The sequence below is a fragment of the Chroicocephalus ridibundus genome, chromosome 3, assembly GCF_963924245.1.
Source record: "Chroicocephalus ridibundus chromosome 3, bChrRid1.1, whole genome shotgun sequence".
In the NCBI taxonomy this organism is placed as follows: domain Eukaryota; kingdom Metazoa; phylum Chordata; class Aves; order Charadriiformes; family Laridae; genus Chroicocephalus; species Chroicocephalus ridibundus.
In genome coordinates, this window is record NC_086286.1 from 61903579 (window position 1) to 61923930 (window position 20352).

General features: G+C 37.9%; 1 protein-coding gene across 5 annotated transcripts in view; it reads left to right on the forward strand.

Annotated features, from left to right (window-relative positions):
* ZDHHC14 (zinc finger DHHC-type palmitoyltransferase 14) overlaps positions 1 to 20352 on the forward strand; it is a 114499-nt gene that overhangs the window by 82913 nt on the left and 11234 nt on the right. For 4 of the 5 annotated variants that reach the window (XM_063329387.1, XM_063329385.1, XM_063329388.1 and 1 more), the window contains exons 4-7: positions 5220 to 5357; positions 9323 to 9371; positions 14593 to 14695; positions 17588 to 17697. In XM_063329387.1, the coding sequence (XP_063185457.1) occupies positions 5220 to 5357; positions 9323 to 9371; positions 14593 to 14695; positions 17588 to 17697 (400 nt within the window). The remainder of the gene's footprint in view (positions 1 to 5219; positions 5358 to 9322; positions 9372 to 14592; positions 14696 to 17587; positions 17698 to 20352) is intronic. The other variant, XM_063329389.1, reaches the window with a different exon arrangement.

Genomic DNA, 20352 nt, shown 5'->3' on the forward strand with positions numbered 1-20352 from the left:
CTAAGGATAGGGTTTTTTAATACGCTATGAATATCAGATACAAGAATTTTTTTATTAATTATGTTAAATTATCAAACATTCTGAACCGACTGTAAAGGATTTAATGCCATGGTTATATTGGCTTTTGTGCATATGTACATGACTCTCAGTAGATGAGAAGAAAATAAATGCTTTTTATAATAAGAAGCATTCCTTATGTGGACTTTTAAAAACCTCATTTGTTTTCCTAAACATTCCAAAAGCAACCAAATTCTGAAAGTACCATTTGTCATACAAAATATCAAGTCAAAAAGCCTGAATAGATGTGATCATATCATGACATCATAGTCCTACAGAAAGCTGTAATTGTCATCATTACAAATATGTGCAGATGTGTTGGGTTCTCTACATAATTGTCCAGTGTGGGTCCAGGACAATGGACCTTGTAGTCCTATGTTGTAGTGCTGCTGTCAAAAGTAATTTTGAGTAATGCTGGCCCAGTTGGTTGAGTTGTAATGTGTTGTTTTGGGGTTTTTTTGACTGGCGCAAGGTTTGAATAGCGGGCTGTTGACTCTCCCCAGTCCTGGGATACATGTGTGCCTGTGTTAAATAAAGGTGGTAACATCTGGTGAATGCTTTAGGTTTGTATCTTTGCCCTGCAACAGTTTACTTGAATGGGAAGGAAGAATGAGCAAGTGAATTCTAGCTTGTGCTCATTGGAATCTGCTAGTTATGTGACCTAGATATTTTTGCACCTGTATATTTTTTTGTCTTTCTGAGACCTATCTTCACATTAAGCTTTAGAAAATGTACGTTGGCGTGCAGTGACCCAGTCAAACAAAGGAAAAAAGGAAGCAGTTCATAAATAATAATAAATGTTTCTGACATCACAGTGCAAAGAGATGAGAAAAGCTGCAGACTGAAGGGCCAAGCTGGCCTACAAATGTTCCATGTAAAAATGGGGTTTTTTGTTCCTTGTAAATTATAAAGCTTTTATTAAATGTTTTGAAAGAGGAAGGAAGGCATTAAGGTCATTTTGTACATGATTTCCTGGAGTGTAGTGATTGAAAAATGGAAGCTGAACATTTAAGGATTTAAAGAGTCTACATGCTGTGCTGTGGAAAAGTAGAGATTTGGCTCTTTGATTCTGAGCAGTAAGGAGCATGCTTCGGTGTGGTTTCTGAAGGAAAGACCATTGCTAATTAAAATGGGAAATGTTCTTCGTTTTGTTTTCATCTGAAATCTCCAGCAGCTGATGTTTCTTAAGCAAGTTTTCAAATATAAATGTTTCGAGGAAGGTAAAAACTGAGAGAAATGTATAAAGTATGATGTAACTTGTATGTTGTTCTGTCATCCAGTTAGCATATATTATTAAGTGAGTGTTAATGAGACCACTGAGTCATGCTTGACAGCTTTCTGCTTCCAAAGAGGCAGTATCTGAACCTCATCCTGTTTTTCCCCACTTGCGTGATTCTCTCCTTTGTGCCTGTTCACACAGCCCTTAGTAACAGACAGCCATTGGTAAGTCAGTTTTTCTCACTAAGCAATGAACAAAATAATTCCATTTTTTCTTTCCTGCCAGTTCAGGGAACTGACCTGACTCAGCAGCAGCTTAGACAATGAAAGAAGGAAGCGGGATGAAGTGGCAGGAAAGGCAGCATGTGACCATCTCTTTCATTGCTACTAAGATTTTAGATTGGCTTGGTTGTCTTGTGAAGCCTTGCCCTTTGGATTTGGTTATGGGGGTGCTGACTGTCCTCAGAAGTTGTTATCCAAATTTGAAGTTGCTAATCACTTGGGAAAGACTAGTAAAATTAATTCACGGTTGCAGGTTTACTGACTGGTCTTGAGGTTTACCCTCTGGTTTTCTGTGGTCTTTACAACAGCATTTTTGGTCTCCGTTTACCCAGCTCATCTTTCATTGATATGTCACCTTAGAAACTGTCGGCACATTTTCTCGGTCTTTTTTGTTTGCTTCAGCTTTTGTTCTCAGACCCTGAAAAATTAATCAAAACTGGATTTTTCATGCAGTCCCGAGAGGTGTTAACCTGTAGTAAGGTTGGTGTTACAGCTAAGCTGAGTTAAAACGTAACTGCTTCTGAAAGGGTCATTTCACCCTTTCTCTGGCAGCGTGTTCTCACTGCTTCACTTGGGCCAGCTTTGGAGCTCATCTGATACTGGGATGAGTTGGTCTGGGGAGCCGGGCAACAGAAAATTAACCATAGTCTGGTGCTGTCAACCAGCTCCCCACAGGGTAAAATGAAAGCCAGGCTTGGCCTAAGGACAAACAAAGGCCTAAGGCCACAAACACACAGGCAAGAGTTTATTCACAGGACTGCTAAAAGGGGAGAAGCTGGGCCACCTGTTTTCGCAGTTGTTCTCTATTAGGTCGGTATGGCTGTAACATCATACTACCTCCTGAAGGCAAATACCTTGCTGCTGCTTTTGCTTAAAATTGAGTGCAGGAGGATGATCTATCACAAACTTTCATATCCCTGGGAAGCTTACATAGGCAAACTTCTCTGCCCTTGCAGCTTTCTTCCTCCCTCATTAAGAATTCTAATACACTTTTTATTAACAAGAGTTTGTATTACCAATGTTTTGATTCTTTTCATTTGCTTCAAATATTTTTACATTAACCTTGTCACAAATGTATGATCAAATACAGAAGCACATTAACTATACCCTATAAATTTAAACTGGAACTGCAGTCATCGTCTCTAAAGAGGATGTTGTTCTTCATAACAATCAGTTGTATTTATATTTGCTCTACATTTTAAGTTTATGAGGGCCGGAATTCCCAATTTTTCTCTACATCAGTAGTTTTTCACTTCTCGGTGAAGGTAAATCTTAATTTTGCTGCCAACATTGTCCAAGCCAAGTAGAGATGTCAGGCAGAGCTTCCTTTTCCAGACATCTGGAGTGCCAGAGGTGAACCTTATGATATTGTGTTATTTATTCCTTAATACTTATTAAGCCATGTTGTCTTGTAAGGAAGAAGAATGAGCTCTAGTTTTAAGAGTGTTCGTATTGCTTAACAGCATTAGAAGTTAGTGCTTAATACATGTCTGTTCATTTTGCCAGAGTTGGCTGTTTTCTCTGACATTAGCATCTAAGCAGAGCAGCCCACAAACTGTAAGGCTGTTATCTTTAACTTACATTTACATGTTTGTGCCCTGCTGAGTAGAATAATCCCTTGCTTTTTAATATACTGTTTTGTGGCATATAGCATAAATGTCACATCCCTTTCTACTTTATGACTGAGGAAAATGAGGCCTAGCTTGTTCATTCATAACACTCACGTAAACCCTTCAATACTTCTCCTTTTTCATTAGAGTTGGTTCAGATTTACCACTATAGCAGTGTTTTTTTTGATATCCAGCCTTTTCTGTCCATTTCTGCTTTACAAACATCTTAGGTAGTTACATACCTTACCAATCATTGTGAAGCTATTTATTGAGAAAGCACAGCCTTTTGGTTTACCAAAAAAGTTTGAAGACAGAAATTGGAGAACAGTGACAAGTAGGTTAAAAACATCAAGTCAGCCTTTAGTAAGGAATATATACGTGTGCATATTTATAGATGGGGGAGGGGGTGTGTACGTGTGTGGTTTTATGTTTGTCTGCATTTATCTGAATCTATCAAATAAATGTCTGCATATATAAAAATATTTTTTCATGGCTAGAAGCACTAGGGTACCAAAGTACCCTAGTATTATGTTCTTTAAAAGGCTCTGTAGCTGTATTTTTCTTTGTGTTATTATTTGCTCACGTACCCATTAAATGAAGTAAAGTGTTTATCAGAACATAAGGACTCATTCTGAAGCACAAATGTAAAAATAAGCACTGTTCAAATGCATTGTCAACTTATTTTGGGAATACAACTGTATGGCACTGAATAAAAGTAGTATCGCCTACCCTTTTAGATACCAGTGTTTAGTTCTTGATATTCTTAGCAGTACTCATTAAATCAAAGTATTTCTGAAGCCCTATCCTAAGAAAGTTTAGTATCTTCACCTTGAATAGCCCCATTGGAATTTGAAACAGATTTATGGCAGAAACATGTGGTCCAAACAGCTGTCACGCAAAACCATTTAAAAAACCCCTGAAAGTCTGGTGAACTCAGAAATCTGTTGTGCATGTTGTTCTGACTTTTTTTTTTTTTTAAATGAAGATAATACTAAGTACATCCTTCAAGGAAAACCTTAATGTAGGTCTTTAACATAAAGCTGTAGCTGAAATAATCTGGTGTGCTTGGGCAAATGTGCCTTTTTAACATAGGATTTAAGGACTTCAAATTTATAGCTCGCCTTTCCTGTGGAACTACAAATAGTTTGATATCGTACGTCAATGGAGGCATAAAAGTCACAGAAAACAAAACAGGATTTGGACAAGGATCAGAGAGAGAGAGAGAGAGGGGCAGCATGAGAGCATCTGTCTTCTGTTATGATCTTGGATTTGATTAAAAAATTTAAAATTCTGTCAGAGTAATATCTCCAAAGCAAAGTTAGGAAACACTGGTTTGTTTCCTGACAATCGCTCTGTTTACGTTACCTGGCATACTGGGATGGTGCGGGGGGGTCCAGGCTGCCTGGGGAGAAGCAGAGAGAACTGTTCCCTCAGCTGCTTTCCAGCGCTGGGGCATTTCCCTCCGTGTTGGGGATGCTCATTTCTGACCCACCCTGGCTTTTTCCTGTCTCATGAATGAGTTCATCTCTCAGGGAAATAAAAGGAAAGAGTTTGGTTTAGTAAAAAGAAGAGGGAGCCTATAGTGCTAAAGGTAACAGCATTCAGATGACTTCTATCAATTTTTGTACCATTAAAAACAAACCAAACAAAACAACAACCCCAAAATCAGAAGAAGTATAAGCAAATTTTACAAGACTGTCTGAATTTCAATATTTGAAAAATGGTTTATGTGAGTGATTTTGTTATTTTTAATGTTTTTGTATGGCAGTGTCAACTCTAAGTGGAAAAATAGGTGGTCTTTATTGGAGAATATTTTGAGTGAAGCAGTAAAAGGAAGAGGGAGTGTGTCAATATTTCATATACCATAACGGGTGGATGAGATGATAGTAGACATAAGTCAGAGGTATGATCATGACAGATACAAATAAAACAACATCCAAAACTCCAGTTTTGAGTAGAAGAGTTTTAATATAGTATTCAGAGAGCTTTTTTCAAATAAACAGCATTTTATTAATTGTTTTCCATTTTTTTTTCTTCTGCCTCTCATTTCAGAACGGTTTGATCACCACTGTCCCTGGGTAGGCAACTGTGTGGGGAAAAGAAACTACAGATTTTTTTATATGTTTATTTTATCTCTGTCCTTTCTGACAGTCTTTATATTTGCATTCGTTATCACCCACGTCATCCTTCGTAAGTATGCTGGTGAAATGAGATTACGTATGTAGCCATTTGCTTGAGTTTTTTATTTTTAAGTTAATCTTTTGATCATTCAGGGTTTATTTATTTATTTATTTATTTGCCTTTTCTCTGAAGCTTCACAATCCCCAGCAAGTCCCATTCTGGTTTCTAGCAGACCCTGGTCATGGTAGTCATTGATCTAGTGCTGGCTTTATCTTAATACAGTGTTAATTTTCTTAAATTTTTGTCCTTTTATGGCTGATTTATTGGAAAAGCAGCACACAGTCTGTATGTCTAAATATACAGATAGGATCATTTTCCCAAAGAACTTCTGTGTGCTTTTTTAACTGTAAGCATGGCTCACTTGCCATCTAAACAAACAAGCCAATTACTAGGAAATAGATTGGAGCTATTTTACACTTTCTGTTGTTTGCTGTTTAGTTTTACATCTTTCTCTACCCTATTTTGAACACAAGTTACTTTCATTTGCATAGGCATTCTGAGAACAACCAGTTCATAATGGAGTGAATCAGATAAGCTATAGGAAACTGAATAGTCATGAGTTTGTTTTTTATTTGTATTCTGGATTGGGTTACAGGAGGGTATTTTCAAGACTCTTTTGAGTACTGGCTTTTGTTTTTTCCACACACCTAACAAATTTTGTTAGCTCCTATATGATGATGATGTTTTAATTTATGGTGGTAGGTTAAATGACTTTGTCTTTAAAGACCTTTTGTATGTTGTGGGGTTTTTTTAACCCCCTATCACTAGGAAGCTTAAGAGTGTTCTATCTTTTCACTAATTACATAGGGTGTTGCCTCGAATGGTATTTCTGGAATAATTTTGGAAATGTGATCTTTTTATTTCTTTGGATTCTGTATTACAATGGAAACTTGATAAAATTAATAATGTCAGTTTATAACACATTTATAAAGCTAACTTGACAAGGGCAAGATTTAGAGACTGTTTTACTGAAAAATATGCCAGATTGTGCTCAATTTCCTAAATTGCTTACACTGTGCATGGAAAATGTGTATTTTAAAAAGCAGAACTCCTGCTCTTATTTGTGCTTCACAAAAGAAGGATAAAAGCACTGAGCGGCTCTCCTATAGCTCAGAAATGTAGCACACAGGCTAGAACTAGGGGCACTTAATTTTGAGTGATTCTGGATCGACAAGTTGTTCTCACTGACAGATACAGCATTTCTGATACCAGTTGAAAGAGGAAAGAAAAGATGTACATATTGTTTTAAAAGGGAAAAGTAATTATTGGAAAGAGAACACTTTCCATTAATACGTAAATCCTTGACATTTATTTGGGCATGGACTTTTTTCTGTCATCTTGGTTTGTTAGAATTCAGTAGATGAAAATGTTACCAGTCTGACAATGTAAAGCTACTTTTGAAGCTAGACTACCTTTATTTCACAAAGACTACAGTGCTTTTTTCTTTAGTTTTCAGCATATGAATTACCAATATTATGCCAGTATTTCGTGTTCTGTATGTCAAGTAGACTTATCCAGTGGATTTTAACTTCACAGTGTCCATATCTAATTCTAAGTATGAATTAGCCAAAGATCAGAGAAATGAATTGTGCCTCTGTGTGGCTGAGCAGCACTTTAGCATTGTGTAGGTGTTACAGATAATGCGTAGTAAATGTTAAATGTTGAATTGTCCAAGTGTATCAGCTGTAAAATATTCTTGATAATGAGGTTTATGTACCTCGGATGAGACAGGAAAAAACCTCCTTAGTTCTGAAGATTGATTGGTCCTCAAAGGCAATGGGAGCAGGTATGAATTGTGATTAGTTCCTCAATGTTATTTGCTACATTTGAGCTTGAAGCCCAGCTTTCAAATTTATCTACTCTAATCTTGACTGCATTCAAAAAAAGAGATCTTTACAAATAAGGTGTTTTTATCATATCAATCACTCCACTGTCTGTGCCTACCATGCTTATAGACGTCTTCATATCTACCTTGCTCATAGTTACCGCTCAACCACTTTTGTTCTGCTTTGCAGCCCTGCAGTTCTTCAGCTGATGGTAACAGTAAGCAGGATTCTCAGTTACTTAATCTGAACCTTTGCCCTTGGCATAGACTGCTTTGTGTTGGTGTGTCTAAATAAAGTCTCCGTTTTTAGACCTGGGATTATGATCTTCCTGCAGTGTTTCAAAATCATTCCTATGTGTTTCCATAAGTCCTGGCAAAAGTCTTGATTCTAGAGGAAGTCCTGCTGACTCAGTCAAATCCTGTTCTTAGCTTTTCCAAAGACAGTCCTAGCAGGATTACCTTCAGCAACACTTTATTCTAGATACCCTATGTTAGACTGTATGATTTCTAACAGTATTCACTTAGGAGGGGACGGAGGGATATTTATAGCAACTCGTAGGCATTAACGTTAAAAAAATAAAAAGATAATTTAAAAAAGTTCCTTTTTGGTTTGTCTTGTTAGGGTAGTTCCGTCTCTGGCCTTGTTGATTACATAGGAAACCTGTTTTGTTTTGAAACGTCCCTTGATTTAGACAAATTTTTGAAATTTATATGATTTTTAATACATCTTGTAAGCTAGCATTTTTATAATTTTTGGTGGGCCTAAGTGGTGATGAGATATGAGATATATCTTAACTTTTTGTTTTCCGTGGGCTTCTGAGGCATTCATTGGAAATTTGCCCTTTCCGGGATTAATAACATGCGCACATAATATTATCAAAGATGATAAAATGAATTTGTAAATCAGATAATTTAAAGATACTGTCTTGCAAGTTTTTCTTCCATCTCCCCAAGCTTAACACGTTTTCAGTAGTAATGCCTGTCTTCACAGCTACTCAGCTCTGTCTGAGGCATCAGTATTTCAACTGTTTGTTACAGTGAGGAACCTTCCCCTTCTGATGTATTTGGGAACTGCTTGGAAAAGTGTGACCAGCAGTAGGGAATAGAGATCGCACCTACCTGCTGCCATTGCCATTAAGGATCCTAAAAATAGTAAGAAGGGAGGGGAAGTTTCATTAGTCTTGTGCCTTGAGGCTAAGAACCAGTTGTGAGAGTCTGAAAAGGCTCAGAAATAAAAGGTAAGTACCTTTCCCTTTTTTTAATGGCAAACAGTAAAATTGATCAGGCAGATTTAGAGAATGTATATATGTGTATACACACACATATGTATTTCTGTTTTGTTTTAAAGACAAGATTCTTCTTTCTTCATGCAAATCTTCAGATGAATTTAGCTAAGGGGAAAATTTTTGCTGTGGCAAAGGCTTTCGACCTGATGCATTGAAATTGTTTCCATTATAAAGTAAAATACAAACCAAACTGTGTGCCTGTAGCTATGTGACATTGAGTCAGTTTCTACAAACTAATTAACTTGTTGCAATCCGCAAATTGTCAAATTATCCTTTTTGATTAATATCTCATGGCTGTAGAACCCCAGTGGATGCTTCTGCATCTCCAGTTCATTGGATCATGCTGCTCTTGAGCTCTTTTCAGCTAGTAGATATTGTCTTATTTGCCCACAGGCAGCAAGCACCAATTAGCAAAACCTTCTGTACAGGTGCAGTAGGAGCAGGATTATAGTCTAGAGAAAAAAGGAGGGAAAGTTGAGAATCTGTGTGTATAGAATAACTTTTCCAAGTCAAAAAGTTGCTTTGAAAAATAATATTTCAAAGTGAAAAAGTGGCTTATAATTTTTTGTTTCCATACTAGGTCTGAAAAGGACAGGGATAATCAGAAACCTTGTTCATGGGAAAGTATGCATGCATCAATTTGGTACGACTGAGAAAATATCCTGCAGATGTTAGACCTGATAACTTACCCTAGGGTTTTTTTCTGATGTTGCTGCTGAGCAACATATTCTCAGATTCATGTTAGTAAATCTGTTCTGTGATTATTCAGTTGATCTTCAAATATTAATTGTGTTAACTATGGTGAAAACAGCCTGTAGTCCACTTTCTTACTCAGCTGGTAATTTTGGGTTCTATTTCTACAGGTTCTCAACAAACAGGGTTCCTCAACGCCCTGAAGGACAGTCCTGCAAGATATCCTTTCACTGAAACAAATTATAAATCTTGTTGCAAAATAACATGTGAGATGCTTTTTGTTTCTTTTCTTGCTGTTGCTGGATATGTGCATTTGGGACTTTCAGTTAATGACTTCATCACTTCCTGAACAATAAGATTTCTCACCACCACATGTTGGAGGTAGGAAAGAGACTGTAGCCTGGGGTGGTTTTTATTCTTCATCTTTTGCAGAGTAGTACTCTGACAAAGGTCTGTAGTTTCTATGTGTGATGGAAATATGCTCCCTATATTTGTGACGGAATTCATATACGTACCTCAGACTATACCCATGCTGTGGTTTCATTTAAAATATTCAATAATTATTCTGCTTTTAGAATGGAAAGTATCCAAAATGGCTGATTCTTGTCAGGATAGAAAAAGTGGATTGTGGAACAACTGAAACCATAAACTGTCTCTGAAGAGTTCAACTCCTGAAAGTATTCTTATGTTCATTTACTATTTTTAGAGAAGTCATTTTCAAGTATTAACTTCTGTTAAGTTACATAAAGTATACACATGCATACACAGGGACTACTATTGTTCTTCAGCCTGGAGAAGAGAAGACTCTGGGGACACCTCATTGTGGTCTTTTGATACACAAAGGGAGCTCATAAGAAAGACGTGGAGAGACTTTTTACCAGGGCCTGTAGTGACAGGACACGGGGCAACAGTAGTTTTAAAGTGAAAGAGGGTAGATTTAGGTTGGCTATAACAGAAAGCTTTTACAATGAGGGTGTTGAGACACTGGAACAGGTTGCCCAGAGATGTTGTGGATGCCCCATCCCTGGAAGTGTTCAAAGTCAGGTTGGATGGGGCTTTGAGTAACCTGGTTCAGTGAAAGGTGTCCCTGTCCACGTCGGGGAGGTTGGACTAGATGATCTTTAAAGGTCCCTTCCAACCCAAACCATTCTATGGTTCTGTTCTTTGAATACTCCGTATTCTTTTTATCAATTCATGGGAGCTTTCTGTATATTTTCCAATGAGAACGAAAAAGGCTCCTTCTGTCAGAAAGCAGCTAAAATAATGGAAAAATGGGAAGCTGACATAACTTCTGTTTGGTTTCTTCCTTACATTTCTGTACAGACTGTAAGCTTCCTGCTCCTTATGTATGTCTATTGAATTGTTTGTGTCTGAATAAGCAGTTTGCATCTCTCACAAAGATACTATAAAAAGAATTCTTTCCCATGCTTGTGCCGAGGAAAAGTCTTTTGTCTGTTGTGCCTCACAAGGTTTGCTCTTTTCCACAGAAGAGTAGGAAGAAAAAACTCTTTACTCTGTCATTCATAGTTGTGCATAAAGACAGACCTCTCTTTCCAGGTAGTTTTTCCAAGCGTCAAATTCTCAAAGTTCTGCAGATACAATTTGTGTGTGTGTGTGTTTATCAGGTAGAGTAACTAGGCTGTAAACTTCCTTTTTAAACAAAACCACCGTTCAGATATTTTTTTTTTGTACAAATACTTTTCCAAAGCACACAGTTTCAAATAGCACAACAAAGCTTCCAATTAAAACAATTATAATCACTTCTTACAATAGATGATGCTTTAAAACTATTTTCAAACTGAGAGTAGCTTTCAATTGTCCTCAAATCAAAAGGTAATTGATTATGCATTTGAGGATCCTTGTATAGGAACAATGGGCTGCTTATTCATAATTTGTATTTGGAGATGTGCTACTTCGAAAGGCTCAGTAGCACATCTTGTAGACGCGGCTGGGTTTGACGGTGATATGATTGACAATTTAATAGCTGGGTTACAATTCCTAACAGTAAAAAGTTAAATTGTCCAAATAGTATTGGGAATGCTGCTTTGGAGCAAGCCAGTCAATTTGGGCACAGAGAACATTGCCATTTCTCTCTTGCTAACAACCCTGTGTGAGAAACCGAGGGAGCGTTATACCATATTATGCTACTAAGCTATACTTTATGTTGAGAATATATTGCTTTTTTCTGTGTTTGGCTTTTACTTAATAGACTCATGTTTAATTAATGGAGTCATGTTAATCTAAGATAAACCACCCCTGCCAATTCTAGAGATCTTTTTGGATCTTGGTGTGGTGAACTGAAAGAAGTCTCTTTCCTGGGGAAAGAAGTTTTCGGTGGGGAACTGAAAGAGGTCTTGAACTGAAAGGAATTCCATTTTTTGTCACTAGGAATTGCCATGTGGAGGGAGAAACTCACTTTTCAGGACCCTCCTGAGTGTAATCATGGCGAGGAACATCCTGTTAGTGGCGTGCTCAGTCATCTAATGAGGTTGCAGGGAGCCCTTCTCCCTCTCAGGTTCCCCTTTTCTGACCTGGTGATTCTTCCTCTTAGTTTTGGTGTGTAGATTCTACCCAACAGTACTCATCTACAGCCTTCCATACGATTTCTACCCTCCCAAGGCCCGGTTAGGCAGACTTGTATTATGCATGATGGTTTTGGGCTGTTTCCTTCTTTTACACCTTTCTGAACCCTCTGCTAACAGCTATCTGCTTCTTCAGCCGTTCTCTCTCGCTCTCCTTGCTTTAGCTGTGGCTGTTGCGCCGTCGACTGAGTTCCCTTCTTGTATTGGTTTGACTCCACAGAGTTTGAGGAGGAGATGAGAGGGAGAGAGTGGTGAACATGCTGCTCAGCGACGCACTTTGGTCATCCTGCTGCTTTTGGAGCAGATTTGCTCAGAACGCAAATGGCTCTTTCTTGGCTTTTAAACTACTCTGAGCGAAGTAGGTTTTAGGGGAAGTTATTCAGACAATGCAGGTATTTGACAATTCATTAAGTGAGAGCATACCTACAATACAAGGCTGTTCACTGTCAACTAATATTAGGATTATTTATCGCAAATACTTAAGTCCATCCATGCATTTTCCAGTGTGTGTGTCTGTATAATGATAAGGAGCTGTCATATTTCTCTTCTATTAATAGATTCAGTGATAAGGGTGTTTTCATATGTTTTAAGGCTGTGTCCTTTTTCTGGAATATTTTGAGTTATGTTGTCTTGGAAACTGACTTCACTAAAGGTTGGCATATGGTTAATATACAAATTATTTTTATCCTATTCTTTTTCCATTGCCTTGTTCCTACTGATTTATTATATCTGTTTTTCTAGGAACCAAAACCTTTTCTGCTATTGATTCGTGTTCCCTAGAAAAAAATTATTATTGAAGTGTTGTAGAAAATAACAGTCTCGAAGCAGGTGTATTCTGAGTTCAGGCTATTGTGTGTAAATAAAAATATATATAAATAAAAAACTATGTCAGGAAGCCTTCTGTAGAAAGTTGCTCTTTATGCTTGACTATATAAAGTTTAAAAGCAACTTTATTGTCTTATTGCTGAAATGACAACTTCTTTAGAGTTAAAGGAATGATATAAACTGTAGTAAGTAAGCAACACTGAGTGCTAACTGACTTTCTTGCTATACCAATCTCACTTTTTAAAGGCTGGTTACTTCTTTATGGCATTTGGGTTATGCAGTTTATAAGGAGTGAAAACACAGGTAGTTTGAAAGGTGAAAAAAGAAAATGAGTGAAAGATGCAAGGACAGACAACCTGACAGTGCAGTCTGTTTTTTAACTTTTGTACTACTGTGAGGAATGTAATTCTGTGCTTTTCATCTGTTTCTGTTGCAGTTGGGGGAAATCAGAAAAGATAAAGGTTGGTCTTGCAGTGCAAAACCACTCAGTTCATGTCATTCAAACCCGATCAGCATTCAAGCTGTTTATTGATTCCTTAATGACACTGATGATTAATGGCACAATGATGATTAATGACACGACACACGTTAATGATCATTGATTGCTGGATAATTATATATGCAGGGTCAATATCAGTAACAGAAAAGATAAATGGCTGTATTAGACACTTAAGAAATGTTAATCAACACCTACAAATGTCTAAACAAAATTACGTAACTAAACCCCCAAAAGTCCTAGTGGTGCACACACACGTGCATGTGCCCACCTTCGCTACCCTCTTGGAGGCCTGGGTGCTCTTGCTCTATGTGCACCTGTGCTGCTCCCTACAAGACACAGGAGAGAAAGCACCCCACGAGCTCACATATGTGTACGTCAGGTGCAAGTCCCTATACGTTGCACCCCATACTGGCAGTCTGCTGTCTGTATGCAGACTACTAACAGTGTTTTACAGTGAGGGTGCTCTGTTTGGGCTAGGCAGATGCCAGCAGAATGACTTGTGGCTGTACCAAACCAAGTTTTGACTGCTGCTATTCCCACTTCAGGTTTCCTTCTGCCATTTTTCATGATTTTCTTACGCTTTAGGCTGATGCCTCCTTCAAAAAGACTTCTTGTAATTTCTCAGCTACTGTTTAATAGCAGCACAGTGAGTTGGGAGCTGATAGTCTTCCTTTTTAACGTGATAAGATTTGGGCAAATGCTGATATGTTTTGAGTATTCAACCCCACCCCAACTGTTTACACTCACAGCCTTAACCGAAGTTGTTGTCTGTGCCATTTGCAAAGGCTGGGCCATTCAGATGCCCCCACAGTTGTAATGTAAACTATATCCAGCTATTAGAGGGACTTGAGAGAGCAAGGGGACTTTGTATTTTACTTGGACCAGTGCAATTTGACACTAGTATTAGGATCCCTATCAGCATCTTAACTTCAGTAACAGAAGACAGACAAGAGTCTAGCAGTTAGAACATATGACTGAGATGCAGTTTGTTCAGTTGTTGTTGTTGCTGTATGTATGAGTACAGATCTAGAACCCTTAGTCCTGGGTCAAGACTTCCATTGTGCACTAAATATTCGTACAAACGTGTCTGTTCAATCTTTACTATTCAGCTAGCCTTGGGTTACCTCCCTTCCCTTGTGTTTGGTCTTCCCCTCACCCAATCAGAGGAGTTATTTACTGTTACTTATCAATTTACCTGTCTTAATACAAGTGTAATGACTTTTATAGGGTGAACATGAAAATTGGAATTTCATCAATTAAAATCAGAACCACTCATCAGTAGTTTCTGGCCTTTTACAATCTGCAGACCCTTAAATATTTGCTGGTGTAGGTGATATTCAGTGGCCTGTACACTAAAGGTTACTGACAATGGGTTTGGTTTTCTGAGTTTAATTTTTGCTGACCCCTTCGAAGTACCCCAGAGATCTCAAGAGACTTGTGGACTATAAGTTGACAACCCTGAATTTTGTGATTGTAACTGGTTGTTATTGAATATAATATTTTTTTTTTATATATTTCCTTGACTTTCAATTACTGTGCTGGAAGCTGTGGTGTGTTTTTTCTCAGTATGGTCCATTGTTGGCCTCTCAGGTTTTCACACGTATTTGATCAGCTCCAATCAAACAACAAATGAAGATGTAAGTTCATAGTATATTTATACATATATGTTTCCAAATAGTAGGAGGAGATGATTAATTCTAAGTATATGTAGCTCTTCTTTTATTCTTGGAGACGTCATACCTGCTTGCATAATTTTTTGAGTGTCTCAGTAGGAAAGAAGGAAGTAACCTGGTCATCCTTGACTCGAAATATCAAAAGAGTTCTTTTGGACACTATTTGTTGTGGTTTGAAGACATGCTGGTTACGTAGTATGTCCATTATCATTTATACCCACAGGACCTGTATCTTGACATAGGAAAATATAGAAGAGAGGAAACAAAGAAACAACTATATTTTATACAGTAGAAAATTAGTAAATATTTTTCAGTATTTCTTTTTCACTGAGAGTCCTAAATATTTTTTGACTCAAAAATTTCTTACTATAACATTTGCAAAGTATGTTGAAGTCTCAAAACAAAAATTTTATCCTTTATTTTTTCGTTTGAAATTTCTTTGGCAGTTTGAGATCTAAAACCTCTGGAAAAAGATATATTATTAATTTAAAGGTCAACTTTCTCATTTCTACTGTTGTCCTATTTTGCACATAGGTTTCCATTGTTTTAGTGTGAAATTATGTTCAGCTGTGTGTGGAAGCTTCATGTGTCCTTCCTTAACAAAAAAGAGAAATACAAAATGAATGAAAGGAGAAAATAAAAATAGCGAGATAGCTAATCATACAGAAAGCTTGTTGGAATTTAGCAATTAATCTAACAAATCACTGCAAGTTTAAAATTATTTTATTGTAATTTTCTGTTGTACTTGTTTTCAAAGGTATCTAGCAAATGTAAAAGTAGCATCTTTGGGACTGTCAAACACAGGTTTTGTTATTTTTTAAGATGACAGTTAAAACTATAAATTTTACAATAAATACCAATCAACCAGAAAAAACTTACCAAGCAGGCTCAGAATGAATTGTGCCTCAGCATCAAGTATCCAAGCAAGTAGCCTGACTTTGAAAAAATCTGCCTCATTAGTAAGAAAGATGGGATACTCTGGGATTCCTCAGTTATTAGGTTTAAGGCCAACATTGTCTCTCTACGTGGACCCAATGTGGTTTCACTATCCCCCCTTCCATCAAATAAATGTCTCTTCTGGGTTGTTGAAAGTCAAATAGGTGGGAACTGCAGCAGTGTAACATTTTTGAATTTCAAGGAAACCGTTCGATAATTTCATTTAAAGCATGCGTTTCCAGTTGAATACAGAAGACGTTTTACTCAGGCTCTCAAGTATATCACAAACAGAAAAGCAAGACTGCTAAAAGAAAACATAATATGGGCGTAATGACTGCACTTGCTTCACAATATTTTAGAGCCATTTGTGGGCATTAGGGAAGGTAATACTTGTGTGGTATTGCACAGCTTGAGAACTTACCCAAGAGTATGGAGAAGTGCTCTATTGCTGGCTTTAATGCTATGTTGCAATTGAACCTCTTCTGTAGAACATACCATGATATTTGTCAAATTAAGCTTAGACTATTATGTGTAGAAGGTGGAATTCCTACTGTGAAGTGGTAGGATGCCAGGTGCCCACCAAGCCACTCTATCACTCCCTCTCCTTAGCTGGACAGGGAACAGAGAATATAGCGAAAGGCTCGTGGGTTGAGATAAGGAGAGGGAGAGATCGCTCACCAGTTATCATCACAGGCAAGACAGACTCGACTCGGGGAAATTACTTTAATGTATTACCAAGCAAAATCAGAGTAGGATAATGAGAAATAAAACTGAATCTTAAAAACACCTTCTCCCCAGCCCTCTCTTCTTCTGGGCTCAACTTCACTCCCAATTTTCTCTGTCTCCTCCCCCGGGGTGGCACACGGGGATGGGGAAGGGGGGTTGCAGTCAGTTCATCTCTCATTGTCTCTGCCGCTCCTTCCTCCTCAGGAGGGAGGACTCCTCACGCTCTTCCCCTGCTCCAGCACAGGGGCCCTCCCACTGGAGACAGTCCTCCATGAACTTCTCCAATGTGAGTCCTTCCCACAGGCTGCAGTTCCTCACAAACTGCTCCAGCGTGGGTCCCTTCCACAGGGTGCAGTCCTTCAGGAAGAGACTGCTCCAGTGTGGGTCTCCTGAGGGTCACAAGTCCTGCCAGCAAACTTGCTCCAACATGGGCTCCTCTCTCCACGGGGTCCTGCCAGGAGCCTGCTCCAGCACAGCCTTCCCACAGGGTCACAGCCTCCTTCAGGCATCCACCTGCTCTGGTGTGGTGTATTCCACGAGCTGCAGGTGGATATTTGCTCCACTGTTAACCTCCATGGAATGCAGGAGGACAGCCTGCCTCACCATGGTCTTCCCAGGGGCTGCAAAGGAATCTCTGCTTTGGTGCCTGGAGCACCTCCTTGCCCTCCTTCCTCACTGACCTTGGTGTCTGCAGAGGTGTTGCTCTCACTGTCATTCCTCTCTTTTGGCTGCTGCTCATGCTGCACAGCAACCTTCTTAAATACATTACTCCAGAGGCACTATCCCCGTCGCCAGTGATCTCAGCCTTGGCCAGTGGCAGGTCTCTCTTGGAGCTGGTGGCATTGGCTCTATTGGACATAGGAGAAGCTTCTAGCAGCTTCTCACAGAATCCACCCCTGTAGCCCCCCTGCTACCAAAACCTCACCATGCAAATCAAATGTCAGTGTATCGGTCCTTTGAGATTTTGGGTTGTCAAAATCTGTGGAGGTAAAGCTTGGGCTTGCTTGTAAGATTTTAGGGTCCAGCCTTTCATAACAGCCCAAAGCTCTAAGCTGTTTGGAGGGTGGGATCGTGTTTTGTTTTCTGGTCTGCCTCTGATGGAAGTAGCATGTTGCTGCTTTGGTAACCCTGAATGTGTCTCCGCCATTTTCTGTATTGTATTATATGTGGTACATCTTGTTCATATCTCTTCAGATTAAAGGATCATGGTCAAATAAAAGAGGTAAAGAAAACTATAATCCATACAGTTATGGCAACATCTTTACCAATTGCTGTGCTGCACTCTGTGGGCCCCTCTCTCCAAGGTAAGAGTATCAAAAGTAGTGTTAGTATAAATGAAGCCATGTGATTATTGATGAAAAAAATATTTTCTCTAATTGCTTGAGTTTACTCAACAGAAATAAAGTTTTGTTTTACTGTCCATTAGAAGCTTTAATTAAGTTTTTCTTCAGTAGTAAAGAGATAAGTTGGTAAATTGTGGTTAAACTAAGTTAGTGATCAAATCCAAATATTTAAAATTGACATCTGAAATGAAAATAGACTTGTTTATCTGTTGTTTGAACTTATGCCACTGCAGTTAATAACTTCTAGCAATAAAAAATTCCTAGTAGTTAGCTGTTGCGTGATGGGAAATTTGAAAGTTTATTAAACTCTTACACATATCTAACAGATGTGGCATGTGTTTAGGAGAGCTTAAGAACCTTAATTCTACAACTACTTTCATAATTGTTCATTTTTGTCTTTTTGCTCTGAACTGTTTTATTTAAATGGACAGTATTTTTTCTTTATTCATGCTACTGTTAACATTTATACATTAAACTCAATTTGGTGGTCTTACACCAAAGAAATTCCAGAGAAACCTTAATGGATTAATTTTTGCTGTATACATTTTCACTTTTGAAATCCAAAATATTTGTATATTCAAGGTTGCGGATGGCTTTTCAGCTTGAACAAAATGTAAGACAGAGCTGAGCCTAGAGAAATAAAACTGGCAGCATCAAAGACACAATTCTCTTCTTATTCCATACTGTATGTACGCATACTGTATGTACAATAGAGATCCTGTTCCTTTGTAGAAAGTGACTGACATCTTGCAGATTATTTTTGTGGCATGCTCATTGGTTGAAGCTGTTTTGCTTTATCTGGAATTATGTAGTTATGAATCTAAACTGCTGAGAAGAAAGAAAGTAAATGACTTTATAGTCCAGTGGCTAAGGTGTTTCATTGGAAATGGGATTTCTGTCTTTCCTGTTACGAATATCAGAGGTGGTTCTTCTACGAGCAGTCAAAGTTCAACAGGAGGGACTGACATCTTTTCCTGAGGAGGAGACAACTGAGTTAAGATGTCCACATACTGGGTTAACACTGTAATCCCTGTGGTGAGAAAGAGTAACCCTGTTTCTGCTTCCTGCCTGTATGGATAGTGCCTGAAGCCAACCCTTTAATTCTGCCGTTTTACTTTTATGATAGTATGTGATATAAATACTCAATGCCATGCTTCAAATTATTTTGTTTAACTCCAAATGGAAATCTTTATTAAGACTATATATTGTTTCTCAGCATTTGAAATGTCAACTTAGGCTGATACAGTAGCAGCACACAATAGACTAGACTAACATTGGCTCCTGTGTTTTAACAGAGTTTGTACATTTTTTCCTAAATTTCAGGTAGCAACATAACTCATTTAGATGCCAAGGTGTATGTAGAGTTTCTGCAGGGAGATATTTTGTGTCTAACAGTAAAAATTTACTAAGTATAAAATGTAAATTATAACCTTGATCTTTTTTACTTTTAATCTCAGCTGTGTCCCAAGTCACTAGATATTATTTTTTTCCTTGAATTCTGGTTAAGTTGTTTAGCAGCAATGACAGCTTCAAATTCAAAATGTTCATGTGCCTCTGAGAATGGAACGCAGATTAAGAGAGGATTTGTAAATAATCCAAATTTTTCTCACTTCTGTTAAAATCATGTTTCTCATTTTTAAACCTATGCTACCAAATTTGGAATGTATTTTGCCTGTTCTGAACAGTAACTTTCAAATCTAAGTTTGATCCATAGCTGTCAGCATAGGTCTAACTAGTGTTCTGATATTTTACAGCTGATATGATATAACTATTTTAAAGCATCTGATTTTTAAAGGAGCACTTTCCATATGGCAGTTTGTAATCTCAGGTGGATTTCAAAGTGTTTTGAAGATACATAAAAGCCTGTTCTCCAGACCTTCATGAGAAGAGCTTAAACTGGCGGAGACTTCATTGACTTTTGAGAGGGGAAATGCCTTTGTTTTTCCAAACATCCTGTTCTTATCTTTTAAAATTGAACCCATCTTGACCCTTAGCGATTTTATAGGTCCCAGAAATCAGCAAATAAAACCAGCTCTGTGCCGACTTCAGCTCTCAGGCATTTTAAGATGTTTCTGTCATTTTGTCTTAGTAACAGGAACTGTAAACCCTCCGGTTAAAATTTGATATCCTGCGGTAAAATTTGTAGTTTTCCAGATGGGAAGTAACATTGTTCAGGTGCACAGGAAAAAAACATTTTGGCCTATGCTTAAAAACATGTGGAACTATTGTTGAAAGCCACATATAATTTAAAAAAACTGCAACCCTTTGAATGAATTGAAGCATAAATGGTAGAAAAGCCTTTTTGGTGTTTTTGTACGGAAGCGATATGAGCTCATACACGTGTAGAATATAGTACTTCAGTCTGTACATTCAGCTTTTTATGATAATTAACTTACCAGAATCTAAGTGTGGTTTATAGTTCTCAAATTGAGAGTAAAATTGGATGTGGAATTTTAGCAAAATCTTTTGCTCAGTCAGATGGTTCCATTCTATTTTTTTTTTTATAATCTTATGTGGAATTTTTACTTATTTTTATTTTTTCCACAAAACATTTTCTTAAAATTTCTGATTTCCATCTATAAGTGCATCACTGGTGAGAATAGTGGAGCACTATGA